We start from the raw sequence: 22,126 nt of genomic DNA, 5'->3' as shown, positions 1-22,126 counted from the left end.
CAGTTGACGTCAGTGTGAGATTACATTATTTGCCCAGGATCACACAATTATGCTAAACAGCAAAGCAGGGATTTTAACCCAATTTGGGCACGGTCACCCTCTTCCACGCTTTACTTGGAACAAATGTTTAAGTTTTGGGTATCAAGACCTAAAATAATACGGTCCTATAGAGTTTACTTGCAAAATCCACAAATTGCATAGTAAAGCATCATGACAACATGTAAATCCTTATAGCAGCATGTTGGGCCAAAATAATATCAGTGCACCTTTATTTTCCACATCCTGAATGGAAAACTATAAGATGCAAAAGGCAAAATATCTATTTACCCACTTTAATTTCAGCCTTTAAGACACAATAAAATAATTTGAAGATTAGACACAAACCTCCAGCATGTTATGTGTGGTTTTTAAGAACATTCAACTAAGGACATAAATGCAAAATTTACTTTTTAGCATATCAAGCTGTTAGATGTTATGGGTATTAACACATTTTCAAAGGGTGCTTTAACTGTCACAGATTTGCAAGGTGACTAGTGTTCTTTCAGTTGGAAATTCACCATCATGCATAAGCAAGGCTATGCTGCTGATGTCAAAAGAAAGTGTTGTCGAGTTCATTACTGCAGCCTGTGTGTTTTAGGGGGCTGTGACTCTAGGAAACGGATCCGAGCGAGCAAACAGTAGAATTGCCTCGGAAAACACAAAATGGGGCCTGAAGCATTTTTCTGGTCTTTTGAGCTGTTAAAGAACACGGAAGTCCCCGCCCCTCAGAAAACATTTGGGGGCTTCAGCCCGGTCAGCTCAATGACGTTGGCTCCTGTTGTATGATATTCTGCATCCCCTACAGATGACAGGATTGGCAGGGACGGAGCTACAAACATCACCACTGTCCAATCCCAGGAACAGCGCTGTTGGAGGGCGGACTATCACGCTGTACTTTCATATTTTCATTTTTACGCTGTTTGTATGGCTGTAGCCGTCTGTGGGTGGGCGGGGTATCTAAGTGGGCGTGGTCCCGAATATTGCCGAACACTGCCTTCCTTATGCTGCCATGGGGATGCAGGATATGATAGGACACCGAGCATGTTCAGTCGAGGCGTGTCTCTTTCCTGCTGCTGCTCCTGAGTGATGGTTGCACTTGGACTCCAGGCGGGGACTTGCCAGCTGAACTTCTCCTCTGAGCATGCCCATTATTGCTTAATCGGGCCTCTTATCCACCTCCAAGACAGATCGGCCCTGTGCCTCAAGTACTCTTGTGGGGCCCACTCCCCAAAATGTAGTTTTCAGCTGACGCCTCGTGGCGAGAGTATGGACTATGTGCTCCACGGTGCACTTGCTCCGGCGCGCATCTTAAAGTAGCACATTGGCCATCTCTGGCGTGGACAGATGGCGGATCCATTCCAGATGATAGATTATTGGGGGCTTGTGCATGTGTCTGGCCTCGTTCCTATCTCTCTGCTCTTGTTGGGACATGATGGAGTTGCGAGTGTGTCTGGGGTCCCCCCTCCCTCACTTTCTATGCTTGATTAGGAATCCCAAGTGTGTCTCGATTATTTCCCCCCTATGCTGTGCATGGGGGAGAAGGGTGTGTGTGTGCCTGGAGTCTCTCCTCGCTATGCTATACACGGGGAGGGAGGGTTCTCTGTGAGCCTGGGCTCGTTTCCTTTCTATAAATGCTGGTTGCAGGGTGTGAGCAGTGTCTGCGTGTCTGTATAGACGTGGTATGTCATTTTCCCTCTTTGTACACTCTTTCCTCCTCGTATACCTTTCTGCGTGTATGTGTTCATATAGACTCTTTGCTATCTGTAGAGTTGTGTGTGTCTGTGTAATATATTCTCCCCTTCGTTGTTGCGTGTTTTAGGGCTAGTCACTGTGTCTTGCACATAGACAGGCGGAGGTGCCTCCCCGAGCCCTCTGCCCTTTGCACATTTTTTAGAAAGGGAGGGGGTGCTGTGAGTGTTCCTCGGCTCATTCCTCTGCCCAATTCTTCACAACGATTGGACGCTGGGGGCTTCTGGGCAGCCTCTCTCCAGTCCCTGTTCCAGTAGCAGCTCGTTAACTAAAAGTTCATCAGGAAAAAGTACACTGGAGAAATAGGAAACAAAATGTTCCAACAAGGTCCGGATATGGTGAGTTATGACCTTCGAAACCTCTGCATGTGCGTCTGTGTGAAGTTGGGTGGCCCTTTTGCGGTTCCACATGACAATTCTCAGTTTCCACTGTGATCTGTGTCAGTAGAGGGTGTATTGAATAGAAGATCGAGACAGAGTCGAAAAGTGGCCGCTTAATAAATAAAGGTTTAGACATGAATAGCACACTTTGTAAATTCAGTGCACACAGATTTCAATATACATCGCCCTTCTTTAATTTCTTTCTCATTGTGTCATCTGCTGGGTAAATGTGTTTACATCGCTCCCTCTTCTCTATGGTGTCCCCCGAGGCCCGCCACTCTCTGCCCTCATCTCCTTCTTTCACTTTTCCTTTCACCTTTACCAGGGGCGACTGGTGACTTTGAACATTGGTGGGGCGTACATTTACCCCTGGTGAATTTTGAAGTGAGCAAGCGCCGGCAATCAGCCTAACCCATATCAAGGAGGGTGCAGGGTTTGGGGGAGTTCCCCCCTGTGAACATTTTGGAAAAAGGTCTTCCAAAATGTGCAATGTACTGTCCAAACCCACACAAATATGCCCTAAAAAGCATTAGGTTTTTAGGTACTGGAACAGTTCAGACTTTAGGAGGTAAACATCCAGCAATGGTTACTAGTTGGCAATGTGGCATGTGTGACTTGGCTCAAATGGATAAGTCTACTTATATAAACCAAAATATATATACATTGACAGTCTGTAGCTACCATTAGGAAAAAGAGAATCTAAGATGGAGATGAAAGTCTGAGGGCCTCATTAGGAGGCAGGCGGCCACGTAATGAACGGTGCCGGTACGGGACCGGCACCGTTCATTACGGGCTGCCCTATACGAGGACTGCTGCGGGACCTGCTAAGAAACGCCTGGTCAGACCAGGCGTCCTTAGCGGGTCCCGCTAGCAGTCCAGGATGCTAACAATAGGCCCGTCATTAATGGGCTCGTTATTAGCATCCTCCCCATTCCCATTGAGCCCTATGCGGGCTCAAATGGGAATGGGGATGTACCGGGTCCGGCGAAAGGGATTTACCGGGCCCTCCAAGGTCAGAATCGCCCGGTAAGTCCCCTTTTGCGGGACCCGGACCGGGAACCCGGTATGGAGGTAGCCCCTAGTATAAAGCTACAGACGGCGCCTAATTGCAGCTCATCCCTGAAAGGATTATTCCCAGCCCCAAAAATATAAATTGCTATGAAAGTCCCGGAAACAATGTGAATAGACAACACAAATGTCACCATGCTCACTAAGCTACTCTCGGAGGAACTTTTCACAATGGCGTATCACACAACGCATTGTTTGAAAAGTAACAGTGCCTCCTGCTTCTTGTGGAATACGCTGGGCTATGCCAATGTTTGCAGTCTGAAACGTTGAAGAAAGGTATCTTGCATGTTGACCTGGTTTTGTGTGTCACAGTAAAGGCTGTTACTATGTGCTAATTTGCCTGAATCATGCCCATGGAATGTGATTGGGTCTTTGTTTGCTGTAATAAGAGACATGCCATTGCTTAACATAAGGACTTGGATTGATCAATTCAAGGTAATGGTCACCTACACGTATTCTCACTACACTCTCTACAGCAGCCGCATTGAGCAAGTTGCACAACTTTAATTTATGGCTTTTGTGCAGCCAATCCTTGTTCACATTGTGCAGAACGTAAAGGGAAATGAGCAGTATATTGACTAAATATAGTACAGTATTAACAGGCCCCCAAGGTTGTGTTTGGCAGCGTCTCATATACATCAGTGACATTAAGGCAATAGTGAGACTTGGTCATAAGTGATTTTACTGACACAAACTACAGAGTGGTACATTTCATCGCGGCCATAAAACCGAACAACACCAAATATTTTATTTTCTGGGGGGTGTCCCCCTCAAGCCCCCTTTGTTTTCACCCTTTAACGCTACCCTAATCCCATCCCGACTCATTTTAACCCCTTACCCCATAACCCCATATATATATTTAAAACATATTTTTGGTGTTTTTCGGTATTATGTATTTGTTTATTCAAGGGGAGTGTGGGGCTACTTGCACGTGTAGCTGCTTCAGCTCATAGGAACAAGATCACAGTGTTTGAAGCGGTCTTTCGATCCTCATGCACATTCATCTTAATGTCAAACGATACTGCTGAACTCGTTTCTCACACTTTTAGTGCACATGAATGCATTTGATTACATGATGTTGAACTATGTCAGGAGTTCCACATTTCAAAAAGATTAAACACAATGGTGCCTCTCCTTTGAAAATCGTCAATTTAGCGGAATATTACATATTCAAATCTTAGTATAACAGATGGTTTTCATCATACAATTTCATAATTTGCAAAATGCAATCTTAAAACAACAGAATGAATACTAAATGCAGACATGCATTTGAAATGGCCTATTTTGAACTAGAGTGCTGCAGATACAAGTATACTTTGCGATTGTATGCAGGAGGCCCCAGTTAGCTCATACAACCTACACACGGTAGAGGGAGCAGGATGCTCCTGCAACCTGCTGCCATGCCCTCAATGCCACTTGCTGCCACTCACTGATGAACATAATCCCATTGTTCAACAGTGTTTTTTTTACCAGTTAGAAGTTTCAGAATTCCTACAAGAGAGGTGCTTACAATCATCTCGTGATTCATTTAGCAATCTGTGCATTGCTTGTTTAAATGGATGGTTTATCATGCACCGCAAGAGTCACGTTGACAAAATATCATGAGCCAGTTCACTACATTCTAATGGGTATCCGCAATGTACAGTCATCCTGGTTACGATTTTGACCCTTAAACCCTCGACATGTAGACTGTTATATGAAATACGTTTTGCGCAGCAGAGGTATCCTCTCTGACGAGATGTCCGCTACCCAAAATGTATTTGATATTTAATTAGGATGACTCGAGCGAAATGAGTTTATGGGCATGAGCTTGGATTTCGGCGAAATGGAATCCAAGCTCATGCGCGGCTGGGATGCCCCTAATGCAAGTTTTGCTTCAAGAGAAGCAAGACTGGCAGCGGCCAGCAAGAGCCGGTGACAACAGCCGAGGTGGTGAGCTCTGTACCGTTCTTAAGTACTAAATTAAAAGTTACTACTTACCATCCGGACGGAGTCGGACTCTGGTCCACTCAATAAGCAAAAGCCAACATAGGCAAGGACTCACTACACAACCACACCCTGGCTCTACTCCTGACTTCAATAGCAACAACTTGAAGAGAAGTGAGGTGGTGCGTGTGCACCCGCACTCTCTTCATGTCACTGTTAATGTTAATGTTAAAGGACATTTGTACCACGCACTATCACCATCAGAGTGATCCCCTGGCACTGTGGCAGCTCTGAAAGAGTGTAAAGGGAGGGTGAGTTAGTGGGAGGAATCTGGAGAAGTGCAAGAGAGCATTGATGTGCTGTTGCCAACAGGCTGTTGGCAGCCTCAGCCCGGTGGGTCAGTTGGCTGGGCCTTTGGTGTTTGCGGCCGGTAGTCGTCGTGTACTGTTGTGCGAGTCTATGTGTGTTTTTGTTTTGTTGTTGCAATGTAGTGAAGTTTGTGCGGTTTGTTGTGGTGTAGGTTTGTGGTTGTGTTTGGTTTGGAGTTTGAGAGGTGTAAGCAGAGGAGGAAATTGTTAGTGGATTAGTTAGTTGGCATTTCTGTCTCGATGTGAGGCGCTAGGTTTGCGTAATCGTTGTAGGCGTGGTGTGGGGGCATTTCTGCACCTCTGTCCTGATCTGGGCTTGTCCGGTATTCATATTGTCCTGTACATATCTGACCTCCCATTCCATCAACTTACTTCATAAACATGAACCTTACCTGGCATCCTTTTCTACTCATACGGCCGTTGTACCTGCTAAACTCCACAGCTCAGTTCGAGTTTGGTGATTGCTAACATATAGAAACTTTATAACAGTGTGGAGCTTGGTGGCAATTATGGGTGAATGAGGAAGTTGGCTCGAGTTGGTTGGGGTTGTTGATTTTGTCTTAATGGGTGTTTCTTCTGTTTTATATGACTTGCCGTTGCCTGTCTAGTTGTGGTGGGAGTTTCTTAGTCGGTTCTGGGTGTTGTCAGTGTCCTCTAAATTTAGTTATAATGATTTTCATTGGCTGAGAAACATTCTGTAAATTCTGTTACTATGCTACTATAGCAACATAACAAATGTACTGCCAGCGCTGTTTGCGCACAAATTAATACTGGCGGGGCCACAGCTCAAGTGCCCTGCCAGCCTCTAGTCATAAGCTCCATGCCGTTTACTAATAGAAAAACGTAAAATGGGACGCGCCCCTCTGTGACTCCCTCACATGGCGGGAAGCGGCACCTCTGCCTTAAAGAAGTGGTCGGCACTGACCTTTACGCTGATGACACACAGATCTTTCTCCCTTTCTCTTCCTTTAATTGTGCTCTGCACTCCACTGTTTGAAACAGTCTTCTATCTGTTCAGAACTGGATGCCTTCCCATTTTCTACATCTCAATCCCTCAAAAACTGAGATTCTGTTCTTTCCTCCTTCTACTATCTCTTTCATTCCATCCTCCCATCCTTTCTTTCCTTTTCACTTTAGGCAAGCAACCTGGGCATTATTATTAGCAACCATAGTGTACTCATTGATTTGTTGATTGCAGCAGTGAAGTTGGTGATGATTATGAGAGAGTCCTGCAGGGCATTCAGAGACCACGATCATCTGGGCTCTGTGTACCTCGCGGACAGCGCCCTCAGGAAACTCTAAAATGGAGAAAAAGCCTGTACAGATGGCAGGACGGAAGTTTCTTGTCTGCAGATGGATGTGGGAGTTGCAAGTTGAAATTGAAGAGTTCTTCTGTGTGGTAAGATGAATCCAGGTAATTTCCAACAGAACTTTGCAAATGGAAGAAGGCAGCAATACACAATGTAATTCTTCAGGTCCATTTTTGAATAGGTAAGGATGTGAAACAGACAAGAAAGAAGAAGGAAAGGAAGAACAGAAGTAGAGAGTAGGCAGTCAGAGCAGAGTGAAAGAGCACACGAAGAACGGCGCACAAGGAGGAAGCAAAGAAAAACAAAACAGGTGGAAAGGAGTAAGGCAGCTCAGAGTGGAGTGAAAGAGCACAAACAGAACAGCGCGCAAGGAGGAAGAGGAAAGGGGGAGAAACAGGTGAAAGTGAGTAGGGTAGGTCAGGGCGGAGTGAAAGAGCATGTGAAGAACAGCGCGCAAGGAGGAACAGGAAAGGGGGAGAAACAGGTGAAACAGAGTAAGGCAGGTCAGATCGGTGTGAATGAGCACGCGAAGAATAGCGCGCACGGAGGAACAGGAAGAAACTGCAGAATACAGTATCTCTCAAAAAGGAGCGACGAAGCAACGCACCTTCCCCATCGGCTCACCTGCCTTTAAAGAAAGTGAATAGTGAGGTCTCATCCCTCCGCCATCTTGAAAATAACTAGACTGTGAACACGATCTTCTGTGTATGGCATCAAGGAAGCTCCATCTTGGAATCCATTTAGTATAGCGTGGATGATTCTTCCTCCAGTTAACCCATAAATACTGGGATGAATTCCTAATAGTATGCCCCCCGTGGGACTATAGGTCCTGGTTTCCATGGATGTGTGCAGTGAAATATTCTGACAAGTATGGGGGCATGTACTGAAGACACTGGTTCCCATGTACGTTCAGAAGGATCATAGCTTTTCCAATCTATGAGATACTGTAAGTATGCTCTGAAGTATCTGGAGTCGCAAAACGCTGCACCTTCGTATTCTGGACCTTCTGCTGTATCAATCAGAGGTGGAGGTGCCTGTTGGTTTCTTGAAAAGCGATCCGATATGTGAGGTTTTAACTGGGAAACGTGAAATACAGGATGTATTCTGGCCCAAGAAGGTTGTAACTGAATACAGTATGCCACTGTTCCTACAGTTTCGAGTACTTTAAAAGGTCTAAAATATTTGGGTGACAACTTGGATGCAATCTGTCGTTTAGGGAGGAAATGAGAAGATATCCATACCAGGTTCTTGTTTTCTGTCTGCTTGTTGCTTTGCTTTTTCTCTGGTTTCTTTCAGGACAAGTAAGGACGCTGCATGTCCTTGTTGTATCTCTATTACAAGAGTCTCCACAGAAGGTATTTTAGTTGTGGTTGGTTTTGCCGTAGGTAGGACTGAAGGATGAAATCTGTGAGAACAAAAAAAGAGTCTTCCTTGTGGCAGAATGTATGGGATTATTGTAAGCAAATTAGGCATATGGCAATAAGGAACTCCAATTATCGTGGGATTCTTAAATGAAAAAAAGTAAATATTGTTCCAGAGATTGATTCAATCTTTCAGTTTGGCCGTTAGATTGAGGATGAAAGCCTGAAGTGAGGTCTCGTTGTATGGCTAATGCCTTACAGAGATGCTTCCAAAAGGTAGAGGTATATTGGAGTCCACGATCAGTAGTGTTTTTTGATGAAGAAGGGAGTTCCACAATAAAATCAGTGGAGATTGTTTCCCAAGGTTGTGTTGGTAAGGTTGGTTGCACTAGCTTTCCTGCTGGAGCCCTTCAAGGAACTGTAGTTTGTAAGCATACTGTACAAGAGGAAAGATATTCTTTGACATCCATACTAACTTGAGGCCACCAGAAATGTCAGTTGATCAGCTCTTGTGTAGCATTAATTCCTCTATCGCCTGCAGTCTTATGATCGTGACAAAGTTGCAGTATCTCTTGTTGAATCAGGGGTGTAGGTATGTATATTTGTTGATCATGAAAAACTAGTCCTTCTTGTAATAAGTTGTATTTCCGTATGTCTGCCTTTTGTTGTTTCAGTTAGAATTTTGACTTGCTCTTTGATGGTTTGTAGGAGAGTAGTGATGTAGTATAGAAAAGAAGTACAAGGTAACATCTTCACATGGATGAACTGACCTTTTTCTCCTCCTGAGTAACTGGGTAGGGCATCAGCCATCTGATTACAGGAGCCTGGAATGTAAGTAAGGACCATGTCATAGCATGAAAAGAAATGTGCCCATCTTGCCTGACGACTGTTCTGGCACTCAGAAATCGGCAAAACCTTTGAGTTACGATGATCAGTTCGGATAGTGATGGGATATCGTGAACCTAGCAATACATTTCTCCATTCTTGGCATGCCTTTTTAATGGCCAACAATTCTTTTTCGAGGACAGTATGGTTACATTCAGAAGAGGTCAAGGTTTTGGACATATATATATATATATATATATATATATATATATATATATATATATATATACAATGCGATGTTCAATGCCCACAGAAGATATTTGTTTGAGGACTTCACCAATAGAAGAATGAGAAGCATCTGTTTCAAGAATGAAAGGTTACTTCTGATCTGGTAATCACAAAATAGGAGCGGATGAGAAGGCAGTTTTAACAGATCAAATCTATTTTGGGCTTCCGTATTCCAGTAGAATCTTTTCCCTTTTTGTAACATCGTTGTCAAGGTTTTATTTTTGAGGAAAAGTTAGTAATGAATTTCCTATAGAAATTTGCAACGCTAAAAAAACGCTGGATGTCTTTCATGTTCTGTGGTCTTTTCCAATGTAGTACAGCCTTAACTTTCGCGGGATGCATAGCGGCTTCTACCGCCGATAATATAAATCCCAAGTAAGGAATAGTTATCTGATGAAAAGAACATTTTTCAATCTTTGCGAATAGAGGGTTTCTTTTTAGTCTTCTCAATACCTCAGTTACATGATGTTTATGTTTTTCAAGGTTTTTGGAGAAAATCAAGATGTCATCAAGATAGACTACTAAGGAATGTAACAATAAGTCAGCAAAGTCGTGATCTACAAATCTTTGGAATATCAACGGAGCATTTGCTAATCCGAATGGCATTACGCGATATTCATAATGGCCGTCTTCCATTCGTCTCCTTTTTTCGAATTCTCACTAACTGGTAAGTCCCTCTTAGGTCTAATTTGGTAAATATAGTGGCTCCACATACTGCCTCCAGAATATCCTGAATTAGAGGTAGTGGGTACCGGTCCTTGAGGGTAATTTTATTCAATCCCCTATAATCAATACAGGGTCTCAATTCCAGACAGTCTTTTTGGGGAATGAAAAATAAGGAAACCCCAGCCGTGCTTTTCGATTCAGTTATAAGACCATGATGCAGATTGGTTTGGAGATAGGTATGTAAGGCGTCTTTTCTGGCTCCGATAATGTGTACATTTGGCCAATGGCACCTGAGCATCGGGTATAAGATTGATAGCACAATCTTCCCTTCTATGGCGGGGTAACTCTTTGAACTCTTCATTAGAAAATACCTCTTTGTATTCATGGTAACACTGTGGGAGAAGATCGATGTTGGAAATTATATGATTTTTCAAATGGTTTTCCACAGATCAGGAACTGAGAACAACCCTACGGCACCATGTGGAAGACAGGAAGAGAGACAATATCTGACTCCAAAAAGAATGTTCCTGCCGTCCAATTTATATAGGAATTATGTTTTCGGAGCCAATGTAATCCTAGAATCAATGGGCTGCTTTAATCAAATCAAAGGAGGCGTTCTCAGAATGGGATGAAATTACCATGGTAATGGGAGTGGTTTGTTTTTTGATTGGTACAGATGTCAGATGAGTTCCGTCTACTCCTTCTACAGGTATTTGTATCTTCTTAGTAAGACAGGGTATGTTGTTTTGTCTTGCCCAATCAACATCCATAAAAAGTCCAGTGGCTCCACAATCCCCAAGGGTTGGAATTCCTTGTACCCGTTTTGTCAGAGAATTGAAGGGTGACTTGCAGTACCACCATGGCGTGGGTATCTTAAACACAATATAGGGAACCTCTTATTACAAACCCATCCATAGTTCCCTTCATGAATGGGTGGAAGCGTTTCTCGACCGCTTTGGAGGGAGGAGTGTCCAGTTTCTTAGGACATGGTTCTCAGATCCGCAATACATACAAAGACCTAGTGTCCGTCGATTTCTTTCTTCTGGGGTAAGTGGTCCTCTAGCTGTGCCAAGTTGCATGGGTTCTCCTTCCTCCGAGGGTCTTGCATACCCGTGGAATAACGTGAGTAAATCGAGAAGTCTTGTTCTTCTTCTTTTCCAAGTTTCTCTCTTGCAATCTGTAATCTAGTTGTAAGGATATCATTTCTGCTGGGTTATGCGGGCGAGGCACCCTAGATACTTCATCCTTAAGGTCCTCATTCAAATTCCTGCGAGAGATAGTTAGAAGAGACTCGTCGGGGCATGCTGTTTCTGAGGCTAATTGTTTGAAGTGAGTAATGAAAGTAAAAAGGTCCATGTTGCCTTGTTGTAAATCTAATAGATTTACCTGTGCCGTATCCACTAATTCACGACGCCCAAACATAGCTTTTACACTGTTTATGAATCCCACATGTGAATCGGTTACAAGTGGGGTTGCCCATCAAAATGGCACTACCTCACAGATTTGAAACCATGAAGCTTACTTTTGAGCGATCCGTACAAAACATGGGTTTCAAAGTAAATTGCACCATACAAGAATCAACAAATTCTTTAAGTTTTTTAGGGTTGCCAATGTATTTGCCAGTCGCTAATGGCCCTGCAGGTAGTTCCTCAAGGGACTCGACCAGTTGTTTAGGCATGGTGTTTTCATTTTTAAGGTTTGTATTTCAACAATATAATTTTGAACTGCTGCAACCAATTTTTGTACTTGTTGTTCCATGCTTCTTTCTTTTTGGCATCGCTATCTATTAGCAACCACAGTGTACTCACTGTTTTGTTGATTGCAGCAGTGAAGTTGGTGAGGATTATGAGAGAGTCCTGCATGGCATTCAGAGACCAGCATAATCTGGGCTCTGTGTACCCCGTGGGCACTGCCCTCAGGAAATCCTCAAAGGGAGAAAAACCTGTACAGATGGCAGGACAGAATTTTCTTGTCTGCAGATGGATTTGGGAGTTATAAGTTGAAATAGAAGAGTTCTCCTGTGTGGTAAAATTAATCCAGGTAATTTCCAACAGAACTTTGCAAATGGAAGAAGGCAGCAATACACCTTGGAATTCTTCAGGTCCTTTTTTTAATAGGTAAGGATGTGAAACAGACAAGAAAGAAGAATTAAAGGAAGAACAGACATAGCGAGTAGGAAGTTGGAGCGGAGTGAAAGAACACGCGAAGAACGGCACACAAGGAGGAAGCAAAGAAAAACAAAACAGAGGTGAAAAGGAGCACAGCAGATCAGAGCGGAGTGAAAGAGCATGCAAAGAACAGAGCGCAAGGAGGAACAGAAAGGGGGAGAAACAGAGGTGAAATGGAGTAGAGCAGTTCAGAGCAGGTCAGAGCAGAGTGAAAGAGCATGCGAAGAACAGCGCACAAGGAGGAACAGGAAGAAACTGCAGGATGAATTATCTCTCAAAAAGGAGCGACGTAGCGACGCACCATCCCCATCTGCTCACCTGCCTTTAAAGAAATGAATAGTGAGGTTTCATCGGTCTGCTGTCTTGAAAGGAACTAGACTGCAAACACGATCTTCTTTGTATGGCATCAAGGAGGCACCATCTTGGAATCCATTTAGTATAGCGCGGATGATACTTCCTCAAGTTAACCCATAAAGACCGGGATGAATTCCTAATAGTCATGTTTCTTCCTTCCCTTTCCTGCCTCCTTCATATCTCCTCTATTGCCCCCTCCTGATGCTATAGTCTATTTAACATTCGCCGTGCTCGCTCCTATCTTTCCTTTCATGCTACTAAACTTCTCTTTTCTCTTGTCTTTTCCTTTATCAACTAATGTTCATCTTTATTGCTCGATCTCCCTGCCTGCCACCTTTTTCCTCTTTCGTTCTATCTATAACCCCTCTGATAGTCTCCTTTTTTCTCTACTCCCCCGGTCCCCTATTACATCCTCACTGCTCTCAATTTCAATACTTCCTTTTGAATCCCGTCTTCTGTATCACTTTCTCTCAATCGTTTTCAAATGCACTCATGGCCTGGCCCTGCCCACCTCTGCTCCCTACTCTCGTTCTATGTCCCACCACGCCCCTTACAATCTCAGAATCTATTTCTTTTAACTGTTCCTAAGCCTCCCTGTGCCTCGTCTCATTTCTGCTTTTTTTATCTTTTCGCTCCTAAACATCGTAATGCTCTTCCCCTTTCACTTTGCTCCTCCTCTACCTGCTTCCATCTCTTTCTTCTTAAAATCTCTTTGCTTTCTCTCTGCTCATGTAACCATTACTCATATCGCATTTTGTTTCATTTTGATTGTACTGTTTTTGGATTCTTTTTTTTTACTTTTCAGCGCCTTTGGCGAAAGTCGCTTTATAAATTCAATAAGATAATAAATAAAGAAATAATGAATAAAGAATACAAAACACAGTAATGGAAAAGCTGTTTACATGGTCTGAGTTTATTTTTGGTCAGCCGTATGTGTAGCTTGAATGGGGCAGGAAGTAACTGAGAAAAGCTTAAAGATAGAGAAGGCATACGTGCAATCAATGGGAAGAGAGTACCTGGGATGGGTGTATTCATGCATTTAAATGTCCCTTTTGGGCCTGCCCATCTTTTGGCTTCTGGCTCCTGCAAAACACTTCGAAAGAGTGGGAGTGATTACTTCACTTGACACCCTGCCGACTGCTTAGTTTCTGTAGCATGAAAACATTTGTAATGCCGAATGCATGTATTTTACCTATGGCAATGAAAGGAGTAGAGGAATGTTTGACATTTTGAATTTTGGCAGACGATTGGAAAAGCCAACTTTGCCAAAGGATTCCTGTGTATATGAGCTTTCGGACCAGTAACAATACTTATACTTTTGTTCAGTTCTCTTTTTCCCTTCCTGGTGTTCATGCATCCAAACTTAACATATGCATGCTATCTTGCTGTTTTTAGTTTTGGCACTTATAAGCACCACCTTTTAGCCAAAACATTCAGACGAAGAAGAAAAAGAATAGAAAGTGTGCTGTGAAGCAGTGCTTCTACTTCATCACAGTTCTTCATAACAGTCCATCTTTCTCAGTTCTTCACAGTCCTTCTTTCTCCTTCCTTCGGCATTGTCACAGTTCTCCTTCATCATAGTCCTCCTTGTTCATCACTGTTAGGTGTTCTTTATGAAAGTCCTTCTCCTTTGTTATAGTTCTTCTCTGTCACAATACTTCATCACAGTTCACCTCCGTACCCAGTTCTTCATGTGCCCTTCCTTCTTGTTTGTCATAGTTCTACTTAGTCATAATCCTTGTCCTTTTTCACATTCTATCAACACAGTCCTTCATTACATTCATATTTTGTCGCAGATGTTTTCCTTTGTTACACTTTTCATCAAATCCTTTTCCTTAGTTATTGTCATTCCCTCTCCTTCGTCATATGCCTCCTCTGTCACATTCAATCTCATTCATCACAGTCCTTTCTCCTCATCATACTCTCCTCATCATACTCCTTCTCCTTAGTCACAATCCTTTCTTGTCATAGTCCTCCTCCTATGTCAGTCCTTTACCCTCATCACAGTCCTCCTTCAGCAGTCCTTCAGCACAGCCTTTTTTCTTTGTCACAGTTATTGTTCTTCATCCATACTTCTTTATCACAGTTCTTTCCACTTCATAGGAACTTCATCAGAGCCGTTCCCCTTCATCAGTCTTTCATCATAGCCCTCCTTGTTCTTCTTTGCCACAGTCCTTTACCCTTCATCACATTCCTTTCTCACAGTCTTTCTCTTTCATAGTCCTTCTATTTTATAATCCTTCCCCCTTTGTCACATTTCTTATGATTCATCAGTCTCCCTTCAACACAGTCCTCTTTCAACACAGTCCTTCTTCCTGAAACCCCCCTCTCCTTCAAAGCAGGTGGTTATGGGCCTTCTCTTTCACCATATTCCTTCATCAATGCCTTTCTTTCTCGTCATAATCCTTCTCCTTTGTCAGTTTTACAATTTCATCATAGTCTCCTTCATCAACATCTTCTTCATCAAAGTCCTCCTTCATCACCGTCTTCTGTTGTCACATTTTTGCTTTGGTAGTCCTCCTTCCACACAGTTTTTCATCACTATCCTTCTCTTACTGTGCTTTCTTGGGCATGGTTTCTACATGCCTTGGCTCACCATGACACTGTGGAAGAGGTTTGACCACGGCTAAGCCAACGACAGGCCTGCTGTTCTTAAGCCCTTTGCGCACAAACCTAGGGATTTGGCAACCATGACATAAAGAAATGAGGAAACCAAAAAATTAGTTTTGTTGCTTTCTTTACAGGGAGCTGGTCCAAAAATAGTCACATTCAGATTTCTGCCATACAACCTGTGCCAAATGTTGTGGGTGGCCTAGGGAAGTAACTAAAAGGGCTTTGCTGTCTGTGTTTTCTTCGGCATGGGTTCAACAAGCCCCAGCTTACCATGCAGTGATTAAATTCCAGGCATAGCCCCCTGGCGCAGCTAACACCTCTTCCCCAGCTATCTCTCCTTTCTCTGTGGCGCCCCATAGAATACAGATGAGTGCCACAATAAATTTGGTCCAATTGTACACATAACGCTTACACCTTTTCCTTCTCATGCCTTCCTGAACATCTTATCTATCTCTCACCCTCATCCCAACTATCTACCCGACGTTGCTCCTCCCTTCCCCTACTGGATGTTCTATCATACTCCTCTTTTGCCTCTCTAATGAGGCGAAAACACTTTGATGCCATGAACTATGACAGTAGGCGCTTTTCAAATGCAAGATTACATAAAGAAGAATAGTAACCCTTCCATATATGTGCCTTGCCCCACTTAGCACTTAGCCCAGAGGCAGGCACACCAATCTAGCTTTTTGGCCTCATTTTTTATAGCTGAGACCCCATAATGCCCCATATCCTTATTTTTCAGTACTAGGACAGCATGGGATGTTTGTTGGTTTTATACAACATCGCCTCCCTTCTCGCTTCCCAAAATCGGTCCCTTACTTTCAGAAGGGCATCCCTAGATTGTTTTTTTATTTTATTTGTAATGCGCTCCTCACCCGGAGGTATCTGGGTATCTGAGATCATCTAGTAATTGTGGTTAGCTACTCCCCAGGGTTCCAAAGCCCAATGTGTGCAAAGTTTTCTTCTCACAGGACAGGCATGGGATATGAATACATGAGTCCAAGCACAAAATATCGTTCAATATGGCTTTGTATTTTCAGGCCCCGGGTTACCCCTTAGCCTTATCTACTATGCAATTGGAAAGAAGGCAATACGATCAACAATTGGACTACCCCAGTATATAGATGCAGCAGTGTGGTCAGAGTTCCCCTTCGACAAGGAAAAGGGGCTTCAAAGGAAGACAGTTACCCAAGATATTGTGCATGGCTCCAGACTTCAGATTTATATGCAACCGGATGAACAGACGTCCAGTGAAAAAACATCAAGGATCTGTACAATGGAATCCCTCATTTCCCCAAACTTTGTGTTGAACCTCAGAACCCTACTAGTAGATTAGCTCAATTTTTTCCACTCTTTTCGACCTGCGTCACCACCCTGATTTATTATGGTAGTTGACATCCAGCTAGTCAAAGTGAGAACTGCTTCTAAACAGCGACCATTTTATTGCATGAATATGCTCTCTGTGTCAAAACCAGTAAAGCAAAGGGTATCGGCACCCTCTCCTGAACCACAGAAGCCGAATGAAATCGACCTCTCCACCCCAACGTGGTTGGCACGGGTTCCTGTATTTTAGTAGTACAGGTAACCACGAGGCAGGCAATGGGGGGAAGAGGGATTAGGGAGAGGTTGTGGATAGGAAGGGGGAATGAGGGAAACAGGAACGACTGTTAGGGTAACCAGATTGGATAGGTAGGGGGAGTTTTAGGAAAAAATACACCTTAATACCTTGCCATGTATATATTCCTACTACCTGACCAGCTCCTATCAAGGAATACCTGCCTACCTCTAACACACACCCGACCTCGTACACATGTGAATATAGATCATGAACACACATCACTTTCAACGATAAGGCTAGAAAACATAACTCTGTTTTTCTGAAGATTTACTTGACATTCATTCCCATCAGCAACAAGTAGTGGCTCCCTAGAACTATGAGTCATGCAAAACAAATGACAATGGATTTGAAGCAGACAAAAACAAGAACATGATTGCATAGTGAAACAAACAAAGATTTGCGGTTTACCCACATGAATTCACAGTACTCATGGCTTGTTGGCAAAGCATGAAATGTAACACAAAAACGAACGGAGGTCACACTGAGTTTCTTCCACTGTCTTGTTTTCCTACTTTTCTCAGACATTCATAACATACCCCAGATAGATGTGTGTTACCCAAAGTAGAGTATTCAAGATTTCAACTAACTGAGCACCGCACACATCTGTTGTTTTAATGACCACATGTGCATCTTGAACATTATTCAGCAAGGCAGCATTTGTAGCTCCTAATATTTATTACATTACCCAGGTAGCTACGTGTTACCGAGGTAGGGTTTTAACTTTTAAGGAGTTCAACTAACTGGGCGCCACTAGACGTGCGCTGTGTTAATGGACAAACGTGCGTTTTGACATGAACATTGTACAGCATGCAGCGTTTGTACTTACCTTGGGTCCGGGAGCCCCGTGAAGTACCCTGGACGAAGCTGTATGTCACGTTGAGCAGCATGCCTATCCGGTAGTCTCTGCCGCATGGCTGCGTTCTTTGCAGCTTGTCATGCCTCTCATGGAAAATGCATCGAGGAGTCCTCCTGATCCATGGTCGCTGCATCAGCCTGTGCCATGATCTTCAATAATTCGCACCTGGCACGGGCAGACGACGGCCTTAAGGGCACAGCCGCAAAGCTGCCCACGCATGCTTTCTTGCCCAGACCCTCCTGGGAAATGTGGTCCTCAGCCCCAGATTGCCGCAATGCCACAGTTTGTTGACTGAAATCTGGTGGCTGCTGCCACAAATGTCACCCCGAGCTCGCCCCAAGCATGCCCCCACCACTTTTTTGATGCTCTGTCTCGAGAAGTTTGAGTCCCTGGTTCCAGCATGGGGAGAGTTAATTTCTACTTTGTGGTTTATAAGAGGCAGCAGAGAAAAGACGGGGTGGGACAGGATGAAGAGGGGCGGGCCACACGGGAAGGACTTCTGAGGTGGTAAATTGGGATCTACTGGACAATAACTGGGGCTCAGTGATTGTGCCTCTGTTTTTAAACTTAAGTGCAACATACTGGATGGAATATGGGATTCTAAATATGAGGGAGGTAAGGTACACACTGGTAAATGGCATAACTGTCTGGTTGGGAAAGTTAGAGGTAGACATTTTGGAACAAACATGCTGCTGAGATTTAGCAGAAGATTAATGAACAGCGAACTCCAATCTCTGTAAAATAGCTCCGCGGTTTATTGTATCGGTTTCAGTGATCTGTCTGTAAGCATTCATGCTGATTTAGTCCTGTCAGTGAATGTTTCTGCTGTAGGAACCTCTACCTGTGGGCACTGGCTAACGTGACTAGACTGCAAGCTGAGCTAAACATATGCAAATCCTGTGTAATTCGCAATGCCTGAATAGACCCAAAGATATACTGTATGCCTTTGGGATATGTTTCGCTGCTAGAAACCGAATTTTGAGATGTCAGTAATTGCACGTGGCATGTGTTGTGTATGTAAAAAATAGTAAAGCCACATGCAGATAGCAGAAAGAAAACAACAATTCCAATAAGCTTTGATTGTGGCATATGGCAACTTGAAAACTTTCTTGGTGGAGTGTGAATATTTTTGTTACAATTCAACAAGTTAATTGAGGCATCTCGTAACACTGAACAAGTTAGTCAACAAATTGTAGATGGGATATAGCGTGCAAATGTCGGAATGCAGTAGAACTAAGAGAGGGTTGCGCCAGGGCTGCATCCTTGCGACAACACGTTTTTATTTATACTTAGCGGATTTGGAAAGTGCATTACTTGCCCATAACTCCTTTGGGCCGAAATTGGGACATTTTCTAATCCGTCATCTGGTTTGCGCGGATTGGGTGGTAGCTCTAGACAAAACACCCTTGAAATCCTTATTTCAATACATGCCCACTAATGATCTAACAATTAATTCGGCACAAAACAAACATACTTGAGTTCACTCCAGGGAAGACCAAAAAGAAAAAAGTTAGATTTAACTGTCATATTAATAAGGAACAGATTAAAGGGGTGGAAATTTGGAAATATCTGGGGGTCACTATTGAACAAAACAATAATTCGAGGCTAGCCCAGAGAGATTTGTATGCTAAATCCCTAATCTAATCTCTCAATTGAAGAAAATCATCAATGAATACCAGAAATTCTCCACTTTACCTCTTGTACGCTTTTATAAAGGGAAAATTGTTCCATGCCTAACCGTTGGAGCTGAAACCTGACTAGACAGAATTGACTGTCACAGAGTGGAAGGCAAAACACGTCTAGTGGAATTCTTATTCAAGCCCTACGCTACAAACTTGGCTTAAAAGACACTACTCCTTTTTCATAAAGTGTGTAATCCTCCACCTCACATTTCAGCCAATTATCTGAATTAATAGAACAGCAGTCATGTGCTGCATTTAACAAGTAGAGGAATAAAGGTCAAACTATATTAAAAAGTCTAGAAATAAGTGAACAAGAGTTGGCAGATTTCCCGTTAAGAGTTATAAAAGTATTGACCCGGATGGACTGGATCAACACAAGATCTGAAGTCCAAATTATTTCGATTTACTTCTCTGGGAGAGAAAGCACTGGGGACTGTGCCTCTCTACTTGAGAAAATCCCCATATGGAGATTGGAGAATTATCTTCTTAAGTCTACGAATTAACCTCCTCCCCACCCTTGAGATTAGTAGCTCAAGAAATGAAACCGCACGCTTGGAGAATATGTGTAGATTTTGCAGAGATACCACTAAGACCGAAACATTAGAACATTTGATAATGAACTATCGTTCTCTCAAAGCGAAGCGTGTTACTTATTTTGATACTTTTTTGGAGTCCTTGAGTTACATGTCACAGGAGGTTATATGGTACAACATTTTAAATGGTAAATCATTAACTTTATGCATTGCAATGATGACATTTTAACTGATATTTTAGAATTACGATGACGTATTTATGATGATTGATAGATACATATATCTATATATTGTTTCTTTTAACGAAAAATATTTCAGAAATTCTAGGGATCAAATGTTTTCTTATTGTTGTGTATTTTATGAATTGTGAAATGTTTATTTGTAAACCATAACACAAATGAAAAAAAGAACCATTTTTATGCAAAGATTCAATACAGTAATCTTCAATACACAGTCCTACTCCTCCTCATTGCAATGTTTTCTTAACCAGGATGAGTAAAGTGGTTCGCCATCGGTATATGCACACCACTGCCAGAAAGAAGATTTCCTTTCTTCTGACGCTATCATTAGATGTAGCCCCTCAACCATAATTCCCTGAGTTGTCTTCACCAGCACGCACCCTGGAGGCCCAAGTTGGCAAACCTATGACGGATTGAGGGTGGCATACCAAGAAAAGTTAAACTTGGTTTCCCAATCCAAACCCACCTACCAATGGTGAACATGAAGGATATCATTCCCCTTCTCCCACCTACAAGTGTGACAAACAAATGATCTGTGTAGAATCTAGCGATATCTTCACTGATTCTCTGGAGGGAGGCTTCTCGTATGTGGCCAGAGAAAGGCAGAAGCTACCTGACTCTGACCCTGGGGGTGGCTCTCTGTGGGAGGACAAACTCCAGATAAGCAGGAAAATACTAAATTAAAATAACCCTTTAAATGTTATTCTTAATGATTACCAGGTGCCTTTACAACATGCCTGTATGGATTATTGTGACATAGATAAAGAATTCCCAGGTTTTCATGGCCAACAGCCTCATTTTCCCCCCTCCCCCTTTTTTAAGTACTGTGACGAGAAAGAGGGATGGAACAATGAGGATGACCAGAAGCGGTAAGTAAATGCTGCGTTCTTGTCTTTGGAAGGTGTTGACTAATGCCGGTAAGTTAAAAACACACACAGCTGAGCAGCATACGAAAGAGAGACAGAGTTATCCATCGAAACACAAGATTGTGCTGATGCTGGTTGCAACGCAGGAGGTGGACACAGTGTGCAAGGACCGGGCCAAGAGCAGCCCAACGCTTTGTTGCTATTGGCAGTTGGAGCCACCAGAAGCAAAGGAAAGCAAAGCAGAAGCCGTACGGCTATCGGGAACCGCTCCCAGTTAGCAGACAGAAGGAAAAGAAGAGATAAGGACACGAGAAATGCCAGAGGCGCCCAGTAAGCCAACGGAGAGTGAGTTGATTACTGGAGCGCTTGAGAGCGAGTGTCGCACCTCGTTAACCACGCGAGAAAGCCTGATTGAAGTAAAAGAAGGAACTAATACAAATACGAACAGTGTGAAGAAGGGGTGGTGACCCAAAGTTTGGAAAGGGAGACTGATACAAATATGAATGTTGTAAGGATCAATAATAAGTTGCAATATCCTGGCAGGAGAGTACACCAGTGGTAAAAGAGGAACTTTCAAAAGAAAGGGGAAGAACCGTAACCCCTTAATATGAAGGGAAATACAGAGTCAGATAAACTGAATATTCAAGAGAACTGTGTGTGTAAAGGACTCAAGGGAAGAGTCTTCCACCTTGAATTGTGAGAAATTGAGATTCAAATTACCAGAAGAAATCTAGGGGAAGGGAAGACCCCTTTCCTGGTGGAACTTTATTCCTTTTGTTTTTGGCACCGTAGAACTTTATATTTTGGAACTCTGAAAGAAAGCTATAAGTTTATAGGTTCCAGAAATCCTATTGTACACATTATTTTGAGTTTAGCGTGTAAGCGTCAGTGTGGGCTTTTTTCTGGATATAGGATGGAGGACACTCTTTTGTTTAACATCCTGACACAGACGGTCCTTAGTTTGGTTGCGGCAGGGAAACCCCTCTAAGGATTAGGAATAGGATTTCTCCCAACCCCTTCTTATTTTATGGTTATTAAACGTTCATATACAACCCTTAACATGCCACTCCGCCCAAGTCTTGCTCTTGATCACTTACAGTTCTCAAGTTCCAAAAGACTTGGTAATGTCCGACTGTATTTGGGTAGATCTTCTAACATCTAACAACCAGAAAATTGTAATGCCTGAGCACCCTATTTTGAGGCAGAATACTAAAAAA

At 43.0% G+C, this 22,126-nt stretch overlaps 1 protein-coding gene across 1 annotated transcript in view; it reads left to right on the top strand.

Annotated features, from left to right (window-relative positions):
• Nucleotides 1–1,107: 1,107 nt before the first annotated feature.
• The window catches only part of LOC138582136 (zinc finger protein 585A-like), a 293,496-nt gene continuing 272,477 nt past the window's right edge, over nt 1,108–22,126 (top strand). Inside the window, exon 1 of the mRNA XM_069653148.1 lies at nt 1,108–2,126. Within this exon, the coding sequence (XP_069509249.1) occupies nt 2,103–2,126 (24 nt within the window). The 5' untranslated portion in view covers nt 1,108–2,102. The remainder of the gene's footprint in view (nt 2,127–22,126) is intronic.

Source organism: Ambystoma mexicanum, chromosome 3q (genome assembly GCF_040938575.1).
Source record: "Ambystoma mexicanum isolate Mex_15411 chromosome 3q, UKY_AmexF1_1, whole genome shotgun sequence".
NCBI lineage: Eukaryota > Metazoa > Chordata > Amphibia > Caudata > Ambystomatidae > Ambystoma > Ambystoma mexicanum.
The sequence above is the reverse complement of the archived record's forward strand: the minus strand, read 5'-3'. Positions and strand labels throughout refer to the sequence as shown.